We start from the raw sequence: 18881 nt of genomic DNA on the forward strand, positions 1-18881 counted from the left end.
GTATCAAAATTTCATTTCACAGTCTCCAAACTTTTCTTTTATAATTGCGGTTTATCTCTCCATCCGCATCAACGTGTTTTTAATAATTTCCTGAATCTTCGCTCGCGCGCGAGCTTCTATATCCGCACCCGCTACTACCGCCGCTATCAATTCTCTTTCGACATGAAGATTCTTCAAATTCAATGCGGCTTTCGGATTCCGGCTGTACAAAAGTTGGCTCCCCGATATCGCGCGATGTGAGCATGCACGGCACGCCTTTATATGCATCGCGGTATTCACGCACGCGCGCACGTGCCACGACGATGGAAGAAGACGACGTTCCGCGCGCGGATAAGGTCACTTGATATGCAAAGCGAGAGCGGCGGCGTCGCGCGGAGAGATCGCGGGTCGACTTTATTATTTCCCGAGTCACGTTAACACGAGCGATGGCAGATGGCCATTAGGTTATCCACGGGGATCACCAAGACGAGCGGGCTATAATCCACGAGAGAGAAAAAGGGAAGGCAATCTCACGGTGAAGCGAAGCGAATTCATTACTTTAACAAATCCCTTTTGACGCATCTGTAATATGTTCGCAGTCGAGACGGCTGCTCTCACTTCACTTGAAAACACGCGAATCGAACAGAGTTCGAAAAACGATAAAAGTTCGATCCAGGTGTCGTCGAGGTACAAACCCACGCGTACACGTGTGCTACTCTCTTTTTTTCACATCTGTCGCGCGCTGTTGCGATCAAAGATACCGGTGTCGTCGAGTTTTCTCGACACCTCTCTCTCTCTCTTTCTCTCTCGACGGTTTTCCGTTTGCCACTTTTTTTCCTCACAGAGTTCTGTCATCGGTGCTGATACTCCCCGACTTCCACGATAAGAATCCGCGATCTCAGGAAACTTTAACGCTTCGATACGCCGTAAGGTCTTTCTGACAGCTGGTGTTTGAGCGACGAGATATCTCGGCTATGAATCTTTAAGCTCAAGAGATTTTAAGCGAGCTCGAAGATACGATCTTTTGAGCGACTTCGAGTTCTTTGCAAAAGAAAGGCGAAATGTGATCTATTTCTGATACAGGGAATTAATTACATATTTACTTTCTTAACGGGATTGAAAAAAAATTCCACAGCAATTGAATTCCCGCAAAGAAAATTAAATATTTCAAGAGAGGAAGATAACATCGGTTGTGCATTTAAATTTTACTCTCCGCTGGCGTGTTTATTCTTGAAATATACGCAAAAAAAAAGATGCAAGGAGACGAAAATGGCCAAGCTAAGAGAGCACGTCTCTCCGTCCCAAGTGTGTCCGTCGACAACAATGATCGAAGAACCTTGTTGCGCAAAAATTCGCGCGGTGGTTCACTCATTCTACGCTCGGGGGCGAGCTTTCGCGCGATCGTCGTTTTTCGACGACAGCCGTCAAGAGCAAAAAGCGCAACCGGCGAGGGATAGACGATTATGCGATTCTCTTGCAACGAACCAGCAGGCAGGTCTGTCGACAATTTGGTCGGCAGGAAGCGGCCGGAAGCATCGCTCGCAGATACGACTAACGCAAAACGTATTTAGTCGAGCTATCAATTTTCATTACAAGTGAAAGCTGCAGCTCCGAGTCGAGAGCTCTGTCATCGAGATTTTATACATACACCGCTGGATGTACAAGGTCTCTTGCAAAAGAAAAAGAAATCTCGAAATATAAAAAGAAAAATGTGTGTGAGTGTGAGAGAGACGCGTGTCCCATTTATATTCCAATTTCCGAGCCGGCAAATGAGCTCCCGTCGCCATTTAATTCTCGGCCAATATCGAGTAATGGAAAACGATCTCGAGAGACGTGATGCTCGTTGAGATCGCTTTAAATAGACCGTCGTCGTCGTCGTCGTCGTTGTCGTCGTCGTCGTCGTCGAGCCGTGAGTATTCATACACCATCGTTCAATGCTAAAGAAATTTTGTCTTTTTTTTACGCGTTCTGCGATAAACATTCGATTTCTCTTATAATCTTATTATAACAATCGCTCTTGTAATTTATTTCTCGTAACTCGAAGATTACGATATACTTCATACTCTCTCGTGCGAGTGCAAGACTGGTGAATTTAAAACTCGCTATCAAGAAATAAAAATTCCAATCATCACACGATTGACTATCGCGCTCGCGATACGTGTGCTTTGTCATTGACGAGTTCTATTTTTCCGTTTCGTCTAGCAATACGTTTAACAACGCCGCAAATAAGACCTCATTAGCATGCCGACATGTACAATTTAACTTCAATATTCTCCTTGTACGTCGCTAATACATTCCTAGATAGCGCGCTTTTATGTGTTTCGACATCGATACATTGATGCAACACGTTGTTAACATTGTTCGTTTATCTTACACTTTTACATTGTCTTATCGACAACGATAGCGTCCGATATATAACATTGCTTCTCGGTGATGAGGCGGATGGCGTCAATCGAACAATTTCGTCAAATTTAATATAAATTATTTCACCCGCGGCTCTTCTCTCCGATTCAAATAAATACANAANAAAAAAAAAAAAAAAAAAAAAATAAAGTAGTTTACGAGTTCGCAGAAGCAGCGTTAATTAATAGTCGACTTTGAAGTCATCTACTTTGTACGCGCGTCGTTTCTTTCATCCGCGTGCGCGCAGATTAAATTGGCTGAACACTGGCACGTTGCCGAGATGCAACCGCGATACGATGCATCTGCCGCTACGCGCGGCTAATAAGCTGCGCAAATGAGAGTAAAGTGAGAAGGTGCAAAACCACGGCGGATAAAACTGGCCATGGTTGAGGAACCTTTCAACATGTTTAAACGAGATCAAATGCGAAAAAATCTTACGCGAGTAAATTAGATTACTAAGCTGTTGATTTCATCTCAAGCGAATAACAAATTAGCAATTTTTTCCCAAATGTTTAGAAGTATTACAAAAATGTTACATAAAAATACACTTATTTAGTAAATGCTTCATGTATGTGGTTTTTTTCATATCTGCAAATTTTCCAAAACTTTTTTAACTACGACGATATCTTTAAGGTTTTCAGAGTTTTTAAGCAAATTAGCTTTTCGCTTCAAAATGTCTGAAAGCTAGCTCGGATTATATGGCGTCTGCCACCACGCTCTTGCGAAATAATAGTCGACGTGGAAAGCGCAGCTTTAACGCATTATCGACTCGGAAACGTGAACTATGTTTGCGTTGAAATTTTTCGCGCAGTTCATATGTAAATTTTGTGTCACTAAGAGTTTTTAAGCGCACGAGATTATTAACGTCAACGAGATAATGTCACTGTCGTGTTCTTATGATCGAAAATTGATCGGTTTCGTTTCTAAATTATCGAGTTGTTGTAAAGTTGTTCGACTTTTTCATACATTTCGAAAGTGTTTGTAAACGAGAATCGAAAAAAATGTACAATTATTTTTAACTTTCCAACAAAAACTCGATGGATTATATTGCACCTAGAATAATACATTTACGATGGTTGTTTCAGTATCTATATTAGCGAGCGCTTATTCATTCGTGTTGTTACATACGCCGACTCGAAAAATATATGAATGCAAGAGCGAAGATAAGAAGCGCACGACGAAGTGCATATTCCACCTGTATAAACACGAGGCGTTTAAAAATAAACACGCAACACCACGTATAATCTTTGTATACTCCCTCACTGTTGACAATATCGAAATAATTTTAATATTTTATATTCTAGCGTCGTATTTTCCACGTTTTCACGGAATATACATACAGAGTAACACTTGTATAAACAAAAGAAAACGGTCTTCAAAGTACACACCCTTGAGTCGCGCATGTATTTCTAGTTTACTCGTCGTAACGATGTTTCTAATGTAATGAACACGTTCTTTTGCGAAAATAAATATTTAGCATTAAATATCTCGTTATATATATACACACGGATAACGTCACGCCACATCTCATAGTGTTCATTTCAACATCGTATATATTATATACGACACACAGAGGTAACAGTTTTTCAGCCTCGATTCGCTCAAATCACAAAACAGAAGCGCAAAGTCGATTTCGGAATTCATCGTGTGCGAGTGTAAACGCAATATTCTGTATACACACACACACACACGCGCGCACGCACACATCTCTCGAATATATACGATCAAATACCACAGTCGGAAGCGCAGAAAAATCCTATCGACATCTATCAGCCAATAACAATCGACACGACAGAAAAGCGCGCGACAACTCGACCCCTTCGACGCGCGACGTCCATAAAAGCTGTGACAGCGGGAGTCGCGCTAATTTCATTACAATGATTCTGCTCTCTCCCCAATTTTTCCAATCCATTTCGGCGCCCCGCTGGGGGATGCCCCTCCTCTTCCCCACACGTTGTCACCGCGGCACTTGCGCGATCGAATCGTAAATTCGCACGATAATTGAAACGCAAACGCCATTCGCAGTTACGTTAATCCAATGAAATATAGCTCGTTCTCTGCGATGCTCTTCCCTCCTCCCGTTCCCATCTCTTCCAACTACTCCGTTATCGAGCATGCCGTTGGCGTGCGGTTATCAACTCGCAGCGAGAAATCAGCATATGTGTGAGAGAGAGAGAAAGAAAGTGAGTCCGGCCGCTCCGTAACAGCTCGCGTGACTCTAATGATTACGAATTAACCATAAATCGTGCGATCATGTAAAACGACCGTAATTTACAGCAGGCCGAATTACGATCGGCGGCGGCGACGTGAAAACAGAAAGAAAAAAATAATAAGATATAAGGGAGAGTCTCGCGAACAAAAATTACCAGGAGCGATCTTAATAATATGCGAATATACAACTCATTCAACCGCTCGTGTTCGACCGAGATGTCTCGAAATCTCCTTTTACTCGACGCTCGATTTTTAGTCGCAACGCTGTAATTTTCGATATACTGTGTGTCGCGCGCGCGCTGCTATCGACGGGATCGAAATGCATCGGACGTGCCTGAGTCGCGAACGAAGGGAGCTCACGTACAGGAAAATGCGGACGCATTTAATAACGATCATAACTGATTCCGCGGAGTGGAACGTGACGCGCCGAGCGAAAATCGGGTTCGCGCCGATCTATATATCTCCGGATCTACATAAAAAAAAAAAAAAAAAAATCGATTTATCGCAATACGAGCCTATCGCGCTACGCACGTATCTGTGCGGGAAAAAAATAAAGAACGACACGCTATATGTTGCACTCATGGGTATGCGTGCCAAAAAAAGGCGCGTCTCGCGTTTCAACCGCATCACGCGCAATCGAACGAAGTTATCTCTCTCTTCAATAAAGTTAATGCACGTCGTCGGTTAGTTTGAAAGCCTTTCGAAAAGCTCGCGTTGTTCGTTCGACGATTGAGATGCAACACACGCAAGAACAAACGGAAGAAATCTATTTTACTATTCCGGAACACAAACAACGATAGAATAATTGGTAGATATATTTTTAAGCACACATATGCGCATACAACTACTAGCAAAAACAAAATTATTTTGCAAAAAATTCCACGACACATAAACTAAAGCTGTAATTTTTATTAATTTTCTTGACTTCTAGTTATTTTCTTTTTCAAGTGTCAATATCTTCTAATAATGTTTATAAGCAGTTTTAATAAAAGCTGATAAAAATCATGTTGAATCACGCGACAAAAGACAGACAGAGAGAGAGAGAGATGAAGAGGATCGACGAGGTAGAAAAAGAGAATGTGGAAGTGCTGGCGCACAGAGCGAGCCGAAAGGGGATTGGAATTTAATTAACGCACGTTAGAAAATGGCTCGCGCTGAAGGAGACGCACGGTTGCACAAAGAGACGAGGTCGCTTCGTTGCAAAGCGAGAGAAACCAAAAAGAGACGAAGAGAGCGCGAGCGCGCGCAGTGCTGAGCACCGCACTGCATTGCACCGGGCTCGCCACGTGCATTCCGCTCGACGTTACGGCACGGATGTTTAAACCGTGTTTTGACGGACGACGTGTTTTTTGTACGCGGTCACAAAAGAGAGTCGTGGTGTACCGGTGCTCGTATTCAAAGGCAGATTGGGATCGAGAGATTTGAGCGGTTTCCAATTTCGTACACGTTGCGTGAAAGACGTACCTACACGAGCGTGAAAAATTAACGGCGCATATTCAAGACTTGTAAATCGCGCGCGAATCCTCGCTTTTCAGAAAGAATAAAAATGGACAGCGAAGAAAAGTGATATCGTTCGTTGTGTGTGTGTGGAATGTACTTTTTGTCACCCGTGCGAAACATGCGGTTTCGATATTCGTGCGATAGCGCGCGCACGATGGAAGCCGCGAATGGAAGTGGTTGAAAAGGCGAGAAAATTGCGATATACCTGCCCGCTTTACGACTCCGGTTATATCGCGTCGCTTTACTGCGCTGTTTTACAAGCGTTGCGCACGCACACGCGCGTGCGGTATAACGCAGCTGCCGGTCGTGAAGGCAGAGTTCTCTTCGTGCCCGGCTTATGAAAGGGGAATGTGCTTGACGAGGGGATGAAGAAAGAAGCGAAAGAGACGTGGAAAGAGAGCGTTCACGCACATGCGATCTGATATAAACTTCAACTTTATTGATCTTGATGTAAGAACACATAGATTATCAGATAAAGAAATTCTCACTCAAATGCTTAAAGAAATTTCTTCATATGTGCGTTGTGTGATATAAAAATATCTCGACGAAGATAATAAACTTTAAAGTTATAGTTTAAGTTCCTGTTGAATAACTGTCATTAATTTATTTGTCTACACTAATTAGTTGACTGCTTCCGTTAGGACCAATAAAATATCGATGTTAAACTATTTTTCGCGATTACACAGATATTACAATCCAAAGTATCGTCTCGCGTCAAAGATCGACTTTGAGGTCACGAAAAATCAAGTCTCGTTAAAATTTCACACGGAAAAAGTACATATTTCTACACTGAAAGGAACGGCGTGGCAAAGTGCAAAAGAGCGAAGTCGGCACACCGAAAACATTGATAAATTAATTTCGAGGGGATCTCGAACGTGCTCCTCCCCTTGTTTGGCAAGAACGTCCTTCTGATTTATGCCCTCGACGTCGCCGACCTCTGATCCAAGAAGGGTATCTCTCTCTCCGCTCGGAAGAAGGCATTCGGCGAGGAGGGAGATGCGCGGCTCTCGCTATCAAGTGGGGCGTCCCGAAAGGGGGGCGAGAAAGAAAGTGGTGTGTGCCGGGAGCACTTCACCCCCTCTATGCCAACGTTGCCCACGCCTGGCGTATTGATCGAAATCGAAGGGGAGAGTTTCCGATGTGGCGTTGGAGGGTTGGGTCATACCTAATTCATAGTCCCCGGAGTTCTTCCGACCCCTCTTGGCGATTATTTCACCGCGGTCGGGGAATCGAACACGATAGTTATGGGGAAAAGGTGAAACGAGTAGAAGAGAACACCGAGGAACGATACACGCTCCGCCGCGCGGAAATCGATGTCCCGTGTCCGCGATCCAAACCGATCGCATCGATGCGTGTCGATGCAAGGTTCACTCCGCGTATGTGACCTCTGGCACCAGACATTTTTCTGACAACCGTGTGTTACGTGCTATGGCAGCACGGCGACAGCAGAACTAACGAGATAACAATCTCGTATTCACTCAATCTCTTTTAATGGACATTCGGTTTTCTCGAGTTTCAAATCTGATATTTCATGTGGACGTTCCTTTCAGCACTAAATTCAAAGCCTCTTTGATGATTGAAAACATTTTAAAAATTAATAATTTCTAAGTAATTTAAAGAAAAATATATTTGTCTCTCAACGTTATATTATAATATACAAAAAATATAGAGAAAATACTTTTGTGTGAAGGATGTAAGAGGAAAGAGAGAGAGATAGAGAAAAGCAACAACACACACACACACATGAAACATATCATTTCTAAAGTAGAAACGTGACACAGCTGGGAAATCGGTTGCCTCGAGTAAAAGACAGTTGTCGAAGGAAACATGACTTCCGCTTCGACGACACGAACAGTTTCTCTCGCGAGCGCATCGATGCCTTGTTAATGAACAAATAAAGAAAAAAAAGCAAAAAGGAAGAAAACGAAAGAAAATAAAAACGTCGAGCAGTGCTTAATGTAGCGGCAATTTATGGCGATTTAACTTCTCTTCTGCCCACGGTTTTCCGTAACCTTGGCAATTTACGACTACGCGCCGCTATCGATTAGTCGGTAAAACTCCTCGCACCTGATCCTGTCGGACGTTCAATTGCACGTACTCGCGGTTTAACGGCGTCGATATATCCGTCGTGTTTGACTACGCCTGACTTTCATGAAACTGATTGAGAAATCACAGGCAGCTATTAACCAACGTCGCAATGTACTAGCGCGCATCCCGGCGATATTCCGAGGCAAAAATATCAAAATGTCAGTCATTTAGCACATTTGAAAATTATCGCCATGCCGTAATATATTCGAACAAACGCGGACTTCGAGTTGCATAACAATTTTTTTCGCAACGTTTTAACTTTTTTTTCTCGTGATTAGTGCCGCGGAGAGAGTTTTTGCATCATTAGCATATATCCAATTAAATTGTAAAATTGTACCGGCGATTGACGCGCAACTATATTAGATTGACTAAAGATGTAAAATCACCTTGATAAATATCACAAAGGTCATTAAGTTATTTTTATAGTACAAAAAACAGTAATAATTTATGTTTGTGACTAATACTAATATCCTCACTGTGCTAAAATGTAAATTTTAACATTTACGCCGTGATTATTATCTCCGGTTTTTATTTTGTTAAATTCAAGAGCAGGAAATTTTGTTGTCAAAAACATTTTTGAGAGCGATAATTTAAATGCCGATTGAATATGCGCGACGTGGGCGATCTTGATTTATCGCTTATTACTTTTGTTCATTTAATACACAACTTGGCACTTTCGCAGTATCTCGAAGTGCGACAGCTCTAAAGTAATATCCACAGCTTTACGGCGCGTGTCCCTGCGCGCACTTTCCGTAAGATTCAGCGGTATCTCGCGGCAGGCGCCGCGACGCCGCGCATAAATAAAATCGCCGAGAGACGTTAATAATCGGAAGTCAGAAGTTTTACGCCCTCGAGGAGCTGCACACGCCATAAGGCGCGCGTTTCGGCGATAAAACACAACCCTTACCCTCGTCGCGTGGCGTCGAGGACTCGAGGGGTCGCTGACACGCGCTTGAATTACGTAACAAGAAATACATACTCACAAATTTAAGCTCGCGTCAACTTTGAACTTTGTAAATTATCGATTCGCCTCGATTACTAATTTAATCAGTAATTTGCAGCGACGAATTTTTGCACTTAAAATTTAACCGAGCGAACGCGGCTCGTTTTATTCTCGCGCTGATTTCTTTATACGCGTCCTCGCTGTTACGTCGCGCCGTGAAAAAGACCCGAACGAGAAGATTAAAAAAAAAAAAAAAAAAAGACTGACGCTTGCTTTGAGCAGCAACGGACTTTTTCTCTTTTAGGAATAAAAAGAAAATAGAAAAAGTCGAAGTGAGAGCGACTCTCGAGCATGCTCGAACCCTCGACATGTTCGCCGTCGAAGCAGTCAAAGGACAAAGAGACGACAGGTAGCAACGCGCGTGCGCCCCGGTGATAGAGGGTGGCGACGGAGCGCATTTTGTCACGCGAGGAACCGGGTGTACGCAACGTTTCCCGCCTCGGCAGGAATAAAAATAACCGCAAATATATATTATATCCCCGTCTCTTTCGTTGTCACTCAATGAATTTCTCCCTCTCTTCTCTCTCTCGCTCGTCGAAAACCGTTGTGAACGTGCTTGTACAATCCATAAAACAATATGGTGGAGTTAACGAGGGGAGAGTCAAGTGAGGAGAGGGAGGAGAATTTATTATAGCCAGAGTCAAGTCTTCGCGAACACGCAACAATGATGTGCGCATATAAAGTATCTCCTCAAACATGCAATAAAAAAGTTCTCACGTTTGCGTAAAAAATTTGCTTCGAGAAAAAAAAAGTGAACTATAGGCAACACGATATAGTTGAATAGTAGAAAACTAAGAAGATGCGCAGAAATGTAAGAACAAAACCGAAATAAAATTCCACAGATTATAAGTAATCAATAAGAACAACTTTTTTTTATCTGAAATGAGAGGTAAAAGAAGGAGGGGGGACGAACAAACGATCAAGCGAGATAGAGAATTTGAACGGGACGGAGAAAGCGAGTCGACAGATGCTGAATGGTGCTTGTAAATACCGTGAACCGAGACACAAAGGGTGCGTAAAGCGGAGCGGGGTACAGGCAGACAGAAAGAGGGTTGTGGGAAGACAAGGAGGGGGAAGGCCGATGTACTCGGTCGGTTAATCGTGTGCTGCCGGGCCAGAAACATAGCGCGATGGTACCTTCCAGGAAAAGAAAGACCGGAAAGGGGTCGGGGATAGCACAAAGGGTTGTTTTAACAGCCTTTTGTCGAGTGTGGCGGAGCAGGAAGAAGAAAAAGTAACGCCGCCCGTTCGCAATTATTTAGCGAACCTGCGGAGGATACAAGCGGGAACAGCGCGATCGAAACGAGAGGGGAAAGATGAGAAGGACCGAAGAGAAAGCAGCAAGGGAGAGAGACGGAAGCAAAGTTAACCTACGAGAGTCGGACGGCAGGTAGAAGGATCAAAATAAGCGTAAATAAACGATGTCGGTGAGGCTGACCGCGAGGAAGGAGTAGCTGAACGATCGTAAGACGAGGAGCGACACAGAGGAAAAAGAAACAGTTATGCGAATTCGGCATGAGGCAAAAGAAACGGTGTGACCCGAGGAAGAGAGAGAATAAAAGAGAAGGGGAAGGGAAGAGCAAAGGAGAAGAACGGATGGGAGAATCACGCGCGAGATCCAGAAGAGAGAAGGTAATGGACTTTATCAAGCCGCTAGGTGGTCGACCTTCCGTTTTTTTTTTTTTTTTTACCCCTCTTTGCTCTTCTCTTCCTTCTTCTACCATCTCTTTCGCTCGATTCCCCGCTTTCCCCTCTGTCCCTCCGGCCCCTCCTTAATTGTCTTCCACTCATTTTTATGCCCGTTCCACTTCGTTACGGTCCGAGTGTCGGACAGGCCTTGCGAGACATTTGCGGTGCCGCACGGGTGGGCCGGATAAAAAGCCGGGAGGGACGGGGAGGAAAAAAAGAACGGGAAAAAGCGGAAGAGTACCTGCACTTGTGTGATACGTACCGCAGAGTGCCGAGTGTGTCGCTTCTGAGGATAATTTCACGGCATGTAAGAGAGCGGCGAACTTATTGAATTCGCGACATGACTCACAGAATTACATAATAAAAAATAATAAACAAAATAAGGATTAATGCAATAACACACAAAATTATAAAAAAAAAAAACAACCTTATAAACATATATTAAAAAATGTATAATTTTACAAGAAATATTATTATCTCAATATTTTAATTTCGAGCACTTAAAAAATTTGAATCGATTTGAACAAGCAAAAATATCTTATGTCTTCAAACGGAAAGTTGTTTTTCTTTTTCGACGATAAAACACATTGAGAAATTGTGAAGGAGCGAGTGAACTCGCGCACGCGCGCGCGTACAGAAGATAAAACATACGAGAATTAGCCGAGTTAGACACTGTTAGTCGACCACCCGGATCGGCAATCCCGACAATCCCGTAATGGAACTGGATTTAACCCCGGGGCCTGTCAGCGGGCTCTCCCTCGAAAAGTCTCCCGCGCGGCAGAGGAGGCGCGCGCGAGGGCATCAGTAAATAAGCTAACACACAAACGAGAATTCGGATATTGGTCTTATTCGTTCGCTCGCGATGATTACCGGGCAAGGATTAACTCGTGATGTTTACCTCGGAACGCGACCGTTATTTCGCTCTTTCTCTACCTTCCGCTAATCGTCAAACTATTATTCTCACGAGAGCAACGGAGTGAAATTGATCCGTTAATTCTCTCTCACAGCGAGAAAGAAATAAAAAGGATTGTTGGGATAAGGGATAATCTCCCCCCTGCGACATTTTCCATTCTGGTCACTGACTTCGGAGCTTCGTTATTGCGAAAGGTTCACGAGAGAGTTCGCAAGACCGACGAGGCGACCGTAAGCGGCGACCGTTGAGGAGCGTTGATTAATGACGGTCGTGGTATTTTATGCGGCGGTATTAATAAATAAATAAGCAAGATAGCAATCTGTCGATCACGCGTGTCGAGTAAATCGATGAAGAATTCGTGCCGATTGCGTTATTTGTTAATTCATCGTAGACACGATTCAAAGCGAGCGATAGAAGAAACGAATTCGATACGAAGTACACAAGCGAAGAACCACGTAAATATCAGCTAAATTAGCTGGTTGATAATCAACACGGGTCACTTAACGACAAGGTTGTCCTGCGCGCGAGCAAGCGTGCGACGATTAAACAACGCGTCCAGTTGCGTTAGCGCGACTAAACACAAATGACGTTTGCAGAACGAAACTCTACGCACGATCCCCACGAGCCTATTGGCGCTGACCAAAGCGCACGTGTGTCTCTAAACAATTGCGCGATGTTAATGAGAGAATCCATTATTGCTGCGTTCGCTGGATCGAAAGTGTCGGACGATGTTTCTATCAATGTAAAATCACGCGTGATTAAACCGTACCACATATATATTTGATAGAGAAAATATGTTTATAATAATTAAACAGTAAAAATTTAATCAAGATACATATATAGAAAGAATAAACTTATGAAAAATATATTCAATCATAATAAAATTATAAATTACAAGTTTCAAAATTACCTGTCATCTTTCGCGCGCGTGATCGGAGGAGATTAAATATCCTCGACTCATGTTTTTTTTTTTTTGCGCGCGCGCGTATCGTGAGAAAACAAATTAGCGCGTGTATAATCATGCAAATAATCACGAACATGATGCAAAGTAAAAGAAAATTGCCAGCGAGCTGCCGTAATTACATTGAATTATCAATTGTCGTTAATCGCGTATCGAGTTGGAATTACTTTCGGTAATCTAATCGAAGCGAACACATCGCCGCCAGTGGAATCCGAGGTAATTCCGTGGCATGCGATATCCGTAATTCGCCGCTGCACTTTTTTTTTTAAAAGCTTTTACTTTGAATAGTATATGATCCGCGCCCGCTCTCGTTCGGTTAAAAAAACACGCAAAAATTCCCGCCCGTAATGATAGATAATTCATTTTTCGCGATGTGGGTGAAAAAAGTGACGGCCGGTACGTCACACGCTCGAATGTCCCCGCCGCTTGATCTCTTCGCGGAGATGAACGGGAGAAGAATCTAACGGCTAACAATATCGTCCAAAAAATCAGGCATTGTATTTTATAGCGGGCAGACTTTCTGGAAACTTCAGGTATGATAAATATGTAGTTAATTTTTTTTGTGCCGGGAAAAAATTGCGACGTCACTCGCGCTCGCATTTTATCGGTCGTGGGCGGATAACGGAAGAGCCGCGACCGGAGAGGAAAGAAGGACACACGTAAAAGAAACGTTTATTATTGCCACAGGGACAATGTCCGCCGCTCGCGGCTGCGAGAAGTGATTTACGGTTCGGGCGACAGGTCGTTGTACCGGCAAGAAACGATGTCGTTTGCTGAGCAAACCGGACGATCATCGAGGAAGATATAAATCGCGGACGAAGTGGAGTTAACCTTTTCCGGCGCGGTGATTTCGACACATATACACGCGAGTCTTTCTCTCTCTCTCTCTCCTCCCTCTGTGCCGCGACTGTTCCCCGTATAAGCACGCAAGCGTATGTATCTCTCGTGATTTTGACGAATTATCCGATGTGATGAAGCGAATATATGGCAGATAAATTTACATAAAGATAATGGCACACCGCGCAATACGGGCGCGAGCGAATATATATCTACCTTCGACTTCGTGTAAAAATATGCGCAAGGTGCACGTTACTATCGGTTTAACGTTAAATAGATGCGGTTTTTACCGTCAGCTAAATATTTCAAGTATTTCTCTGTGAGTCGCGATAATATGCGAGCGATTGCAGCGGCGGTTAACGAGCGAATTCCAATCAATACGCAGCGCGCGACACGAGATACAGCAATATCACGCGAACACGAAGAAAAACGTTCATCGTAACACACAAGGCTAAGTTCTCCGCGTGTTTCTGGCGGCACACAGCGGCGGAGAAAAATACCCGTAACTACCGCGACAGAAAAAAAAAAAAATAAAACAAAAATTCTGCTACAATATCAGCGAATTAAAAAGATCCAATCTGTTTTCAGACTCGGCATCCCGTATACAGACTCGTATCGTAGAAATTTTATCCCCGGTTTTACTGATAGCTTGATTGCAGAAGTCGTGCGATAACATCGTACGCTTATCTGAGCCTCGTATAATGAAGCGATTTAAACGTCCGAAGACGACACTCGACGCCAAAACGTTGTTGCAATTTCGTTTTAATAAACAACCGGTTCTCGCAGTCGCTATCTTCATTTCTCGATTTCAAAAGTGAAGATTAGAGAGAGCAGAGGGGGAGTGGTTGGGGTCGATAAACGCGGGAATGAATAAACACACGCCCGGTGCGGCTGGACGCGAGTCGATACGCCGAAACAGCTAACTCGGAATGCCAATATTTACCCCCCCAACATCCGATAAAAAAAGTCGCACCCGCGCAATTGATGTTATGTTACGTTAATAAAGGTTAGCGCGTAACCGAGCCCCTCGGGTAAGAGCGGGAACGGAGAGAGGGAAGAGTTGAAAATTACTATCGCGCGCGGATATCGCGCGGTCTTCCTCAATATCGTCGCTTTTAATTTTCCCTGCGCCGCGGTATAAGCACCAAACAGTTAATTCGCACGTTTTTCCGAAACGAGCCATTGGTCCTCTTTTCTCTTCCAATCGATAGCGTTTTCGAAGCGCGTGAAGAGAAAAAAAAAGAGAACAGCAATCTACAACGGTGAAACGTTCCGACTGATTGGAATCAGCGCTATCGATGAACAACAGCCGCTTTGCAAAAATTTTGCTCAAAAACAAGATAGCACTCGGTTAATGCGATTGTTTTTTTTTTTTTTTTTTTCTAGTGTCTTATGAGATAGAATTTAAAAATTTTCACTAAATAATTGGAATGCTGCTAAAACTTAGCAGAAAGAACACCGTATACCTGTTGAATATATTTATAATCTTGAGAAAAAGAGATATATTATATTTGTCAAACCTCATCATTATTGTTTTTTTATTTAAATGAAGTATCAACAATCCATAAATGTTTCGCAACCGAGTAATCTGCGTCATCGCGCAGAAGATACATCGTCTGTTCAGATATTTCTTCTCGTTCTTGCGGAATATATAACGCAGGTTGTTCCACTTCCAAGATATTGAAATCATACGCGTAACGAATGCGCTTGGAAGGGAGAGAGAAGGGCGGAGAGTGCAGCGAGATGGTTAAGGAAATTGCCGGCACTCGGTCGTGAGCGCGGTTTTGCGGTGAGTGAGTTAAGTTTGCGCGCTCGTTTCCTGCGCCGCGTTGCACCTCCTTCCTTCCTCCTGCGCACATTTTCTCCCTCCAACAAAAAGACATCGCGCGATGGTCCTGGAAACTGCAGCAACGCAGTTGCTGCAACTTCTTGTCGCGCTCTCGTGCGAAGGTGAGAGCGGGAGTTAATTTAATCGAGCACGTTTTTCCGATCGAGTGTTATCCAAGTGCCACTTACGCGGCTGCAATTAACTTGCGCTATGAAATTTACCACGGGAGAGAAAGAAAAATATAGCAACACGCTGTTATTTATTTATTCGTGACGCGCACCTCGCCTTTAGAATAAAATATGCAAGAGAACATAGTGCTTCTCGACTCTGGAATAAAGTGTCACGGGACACAGAGATAGGAAAACTATTCGAGCCGCTAATGTCAATTTATTTTTATGTTCGATCATGAAGTGACGCCCATGACAAAAAATCATTACGAGTATTTCTTTAAGAAAACACTTTAAACGTACTTGACAAGCGAGGTTTGTTTTATGCAAGAAAAAAACAAACAAAAAAAAAATAAATAACCGTTAAAGAAGCGATGAAAAAAGAACGAGTTTACAAGTTAAAAAGTTATAGAAGAGAATATATGTAACTTTGAAAGAATAGTCTTTAAAGTTTTTGTTAATGTGCTTCGCCGACTGATGCAAAGTGATGAAATGTTTTTACGCGCTTCGGCGAACATTTTATATTTTTAGACTTTGTAATATAGTAGAGTAATAAAATATTTTTTAGTATTCTTTCTCTCTCTTTCATACGCACACACATATACACACACACACACACACACACACACACACATTACACATATTTTCTAAACATTTTGCCTCAAATATACATTTTGCTCTGTCCGACCTCGTTCCATTCGCCCCAAAATTTACACGAGAAGCATCAGCGTTCGAGATACGCGATCGAAATAATTCAGCATCGATCCTCCCTGTTAGTGGCTAATCGCGTATTCTCGATGCATGAATTTATCGATGCGCTGCACGCGCAACACGATCTCGACATCACGCGCGCATTAAACGTGCATCGCATGTTAACGGGTGTCGCATGAATGGCATTCGTCATGACGAGGATCGCTGACTGCGCTCTTGCTGCATCTGAGGCCTTTCGCGACTACTGACGTAAATTTTTTAACATTCAAAATTATATTTCAACATCTATCCAATATCCTTTCGCTTTCAATTATTTGTGAATATTTTTTTAAATTGTTTCGACAATAACATGCGATCCTCTTTTACGTAAACATTTAAATACATATTTTAAGTTTCTTTTTGGGTAATTAAATCAAATATCGCAACGGAGTATTAAAAAAAAAATCAGCAATTATAAATATTTATACAATGTAACAGCTGCATGAGAAAGGAATAATAATGGAGAAAGCACTTGGCGCTTTGGAAATATATACCTGGATAATAATACGGGTGTCCGGCGTGCGAGTGCGCGAGCGGATGTGGTGCTCGAAACTCCATTTTGGCGACTGGTTCCTCCAAGCGAAGCCGCAATACGGCGATGGGAATACGGTATACACTTTGAACGCGGTTAGGAGACTAGACCGCGATGACGACAGTCTCGACGGCACGACAATGCCGACAATTTTCCTTCACAAACTGAAGCGTACGATCGCGAAGCATCTTTTGCCTTTCGTCGAGCGACCGCACATGATATTATCCACTACAAATCGGTTGTTCTCACAATTTTGATATATGATCGCGTCACATTAAAAAATCCACAGGGTTCAGTGACGACAATTTTCTCACTACGCGCTGTTGCTTCTCGAATTCCGAGGGAGCGATTGAATATATTGAGCGATGGCGCGACAACGGGGTCGAAATTTTTGACAGATAACGATCCTTTCCGGAGCGAAAGTGACCGGTCGAGTATCACCGCTCAACGCGCATCCTTGCGGGTGTGCTTCGGACTCCCGTCTCCTCTCGTCCACGCGTGATTTACGGCCTCGGGGGGCCCGTAGGCGCTCCGTTCTACCACCACATATACGCAGTCGCACGCGCGCGCGTCGGGAGTCCGCGCGCTTAACAGACGCGTCGACGCGCCGCCGTGAAAAAGAGATACCGCCGCCAACAAGAGAAGCGCCGTCCGCCACCTCCCCCGACCTTGCAACACGGTTGACGTTCACACTGAGATTCGCGCTCTTCTCGCCTCTGCAACAAGGGACTCCCCACACGGGACTCTATCGTCGGAGTAGTAGTAGTAGTTGACTGTCGCGACGCGACGGGAGGGGAGCGGTTACGTCCGTGTGTACGGAAGAAGAGAGAAAGAGATGAGACGAGCGACGGAGAAGGGGGGGGCACAGACTCGCGCACTAATCACCATTTAATTGACCGAGACCGACGCGGCAGGTCGTGCCATTACCGCTAATTGACTGAGCGCATCGGCGCGGCCACCGGACTTGCGAGTATCTTTGCGTTTTTCGTTGCAATGGGATAAGCGCGGGGTGTGCGCAGAAAGGTCGGTTATCTCAACGGTGCACTGTGTAAAGGACGTGAAAAGAGATTCCGCTCTTTTGAAACGCTTCGTGCGGCGCGTGCGCCCCGTTTGCACACAGACCAGCGGTTCTGGCCCTCGTCGCCCCTACGCGACGTACGAGAAAAAATCCATCACTAACGAGAGACGCGCATCGTTTTCCTGCCGGTATTTATATGTCCACCCCGATGTGCTACTACATCCGATCACAATCACGCATGCATATACACGCACACTCGAGCGTTTTCTGCAGTCGCTCACGTGGGCGAACGAATACAAACCGACCACAACGCGATACCAACGGCGGCTGACACTCGACTGAAGAACCGAGCGACGGCGATGGGCCCGTCGTTGTGCGTTCGTTCATTTTCGTGCACCCTCGTCGCGTTCGCTCGTTTATCCCCCACCATCTGTGGCCGACAACGTACACGCTTGCCGCGCGCTTCGACCAAGATCGAATTGCCGACGGGGAAGAGTGGGGTCTCCCGCTACGACGGCTTGCTTTCGGCGAGAGCGACCAGCCGTCACACGTTATTACATGCATCTTCGCGAATCACACCGCGAGGCATCGGCGACGACTTTCCCCCTCCTTTTTTTTCTCTCTCTCTCTTTCACGGACTGTTCATCATTCTCGCTCGTATCACGTTCTCTTGATGCACCGAAGTCTCATGCCCTTATACATGTATAGATTCCTGCTCTTTTGTCTCCAAGCTCCAATCGGATGTCACGTCGATATTGTCAAGAGAGAGAGAGACCGTATTCTTATTCGCCGTGATTTTTAAACGGCGCGATCCTGATTAATTTTTATGAATATAAGAATATACTTCATTGCATTGTTAATTTAAGTCTTCCGCTTGTTTATCATTTTTTTGTCAAAACCATGTTATGTGAATGTCAGTATAAATAATACGCAAAAAACCTAATTCGCGTCAATGTTAACAGTACATGACAATTCATCAAAACATAATGTATGTGAAGTTTT

The 18881-nt window shown here is 44.0% G+C and overlaps 1 protein-coding gene across 1 annotated transcript in view; it reads right to left on the minus strand.

Annotated features, from left to right (window-relative positions):
* LOC109860599 overlaps positions 1-18205 on the minus strand; it is a 68554-nt gene extending 50349 nt beyond the window's left edge. The window contains exon 1 of the mRNA XM_020439813.1: positions 16824-18205. Coding sequence (XP_020295402.1) covers positions 16824-16887 — 64 coding nt within the window. The 5' untranslated portion in view covers positions 16888-18205. The remainder of the gene's footprint in view (positions 1-16823) is intronic.
* Between the last annotated feature and the right edge of the window lie 676 nt (positions 18206-18881).

Source organism: Pseudomyrmex gracilis, unplaced genomic scaffold (assembly GCF_002006095.1).
Source record: "Pseudomyrmex gracilis isolate BER0280 unplaced genomic scaffold, ASM200609v1 scaffold_421, whole genome shotgun sequence".
In the NCBI taxonomy this organism is placed as follows: Eukaryota; Metazoa; Arthropoda; class Insecta; order Hymenoptera; family Formicidae; genus Pseudomyrmex; species Pseudomyrmex gracilis.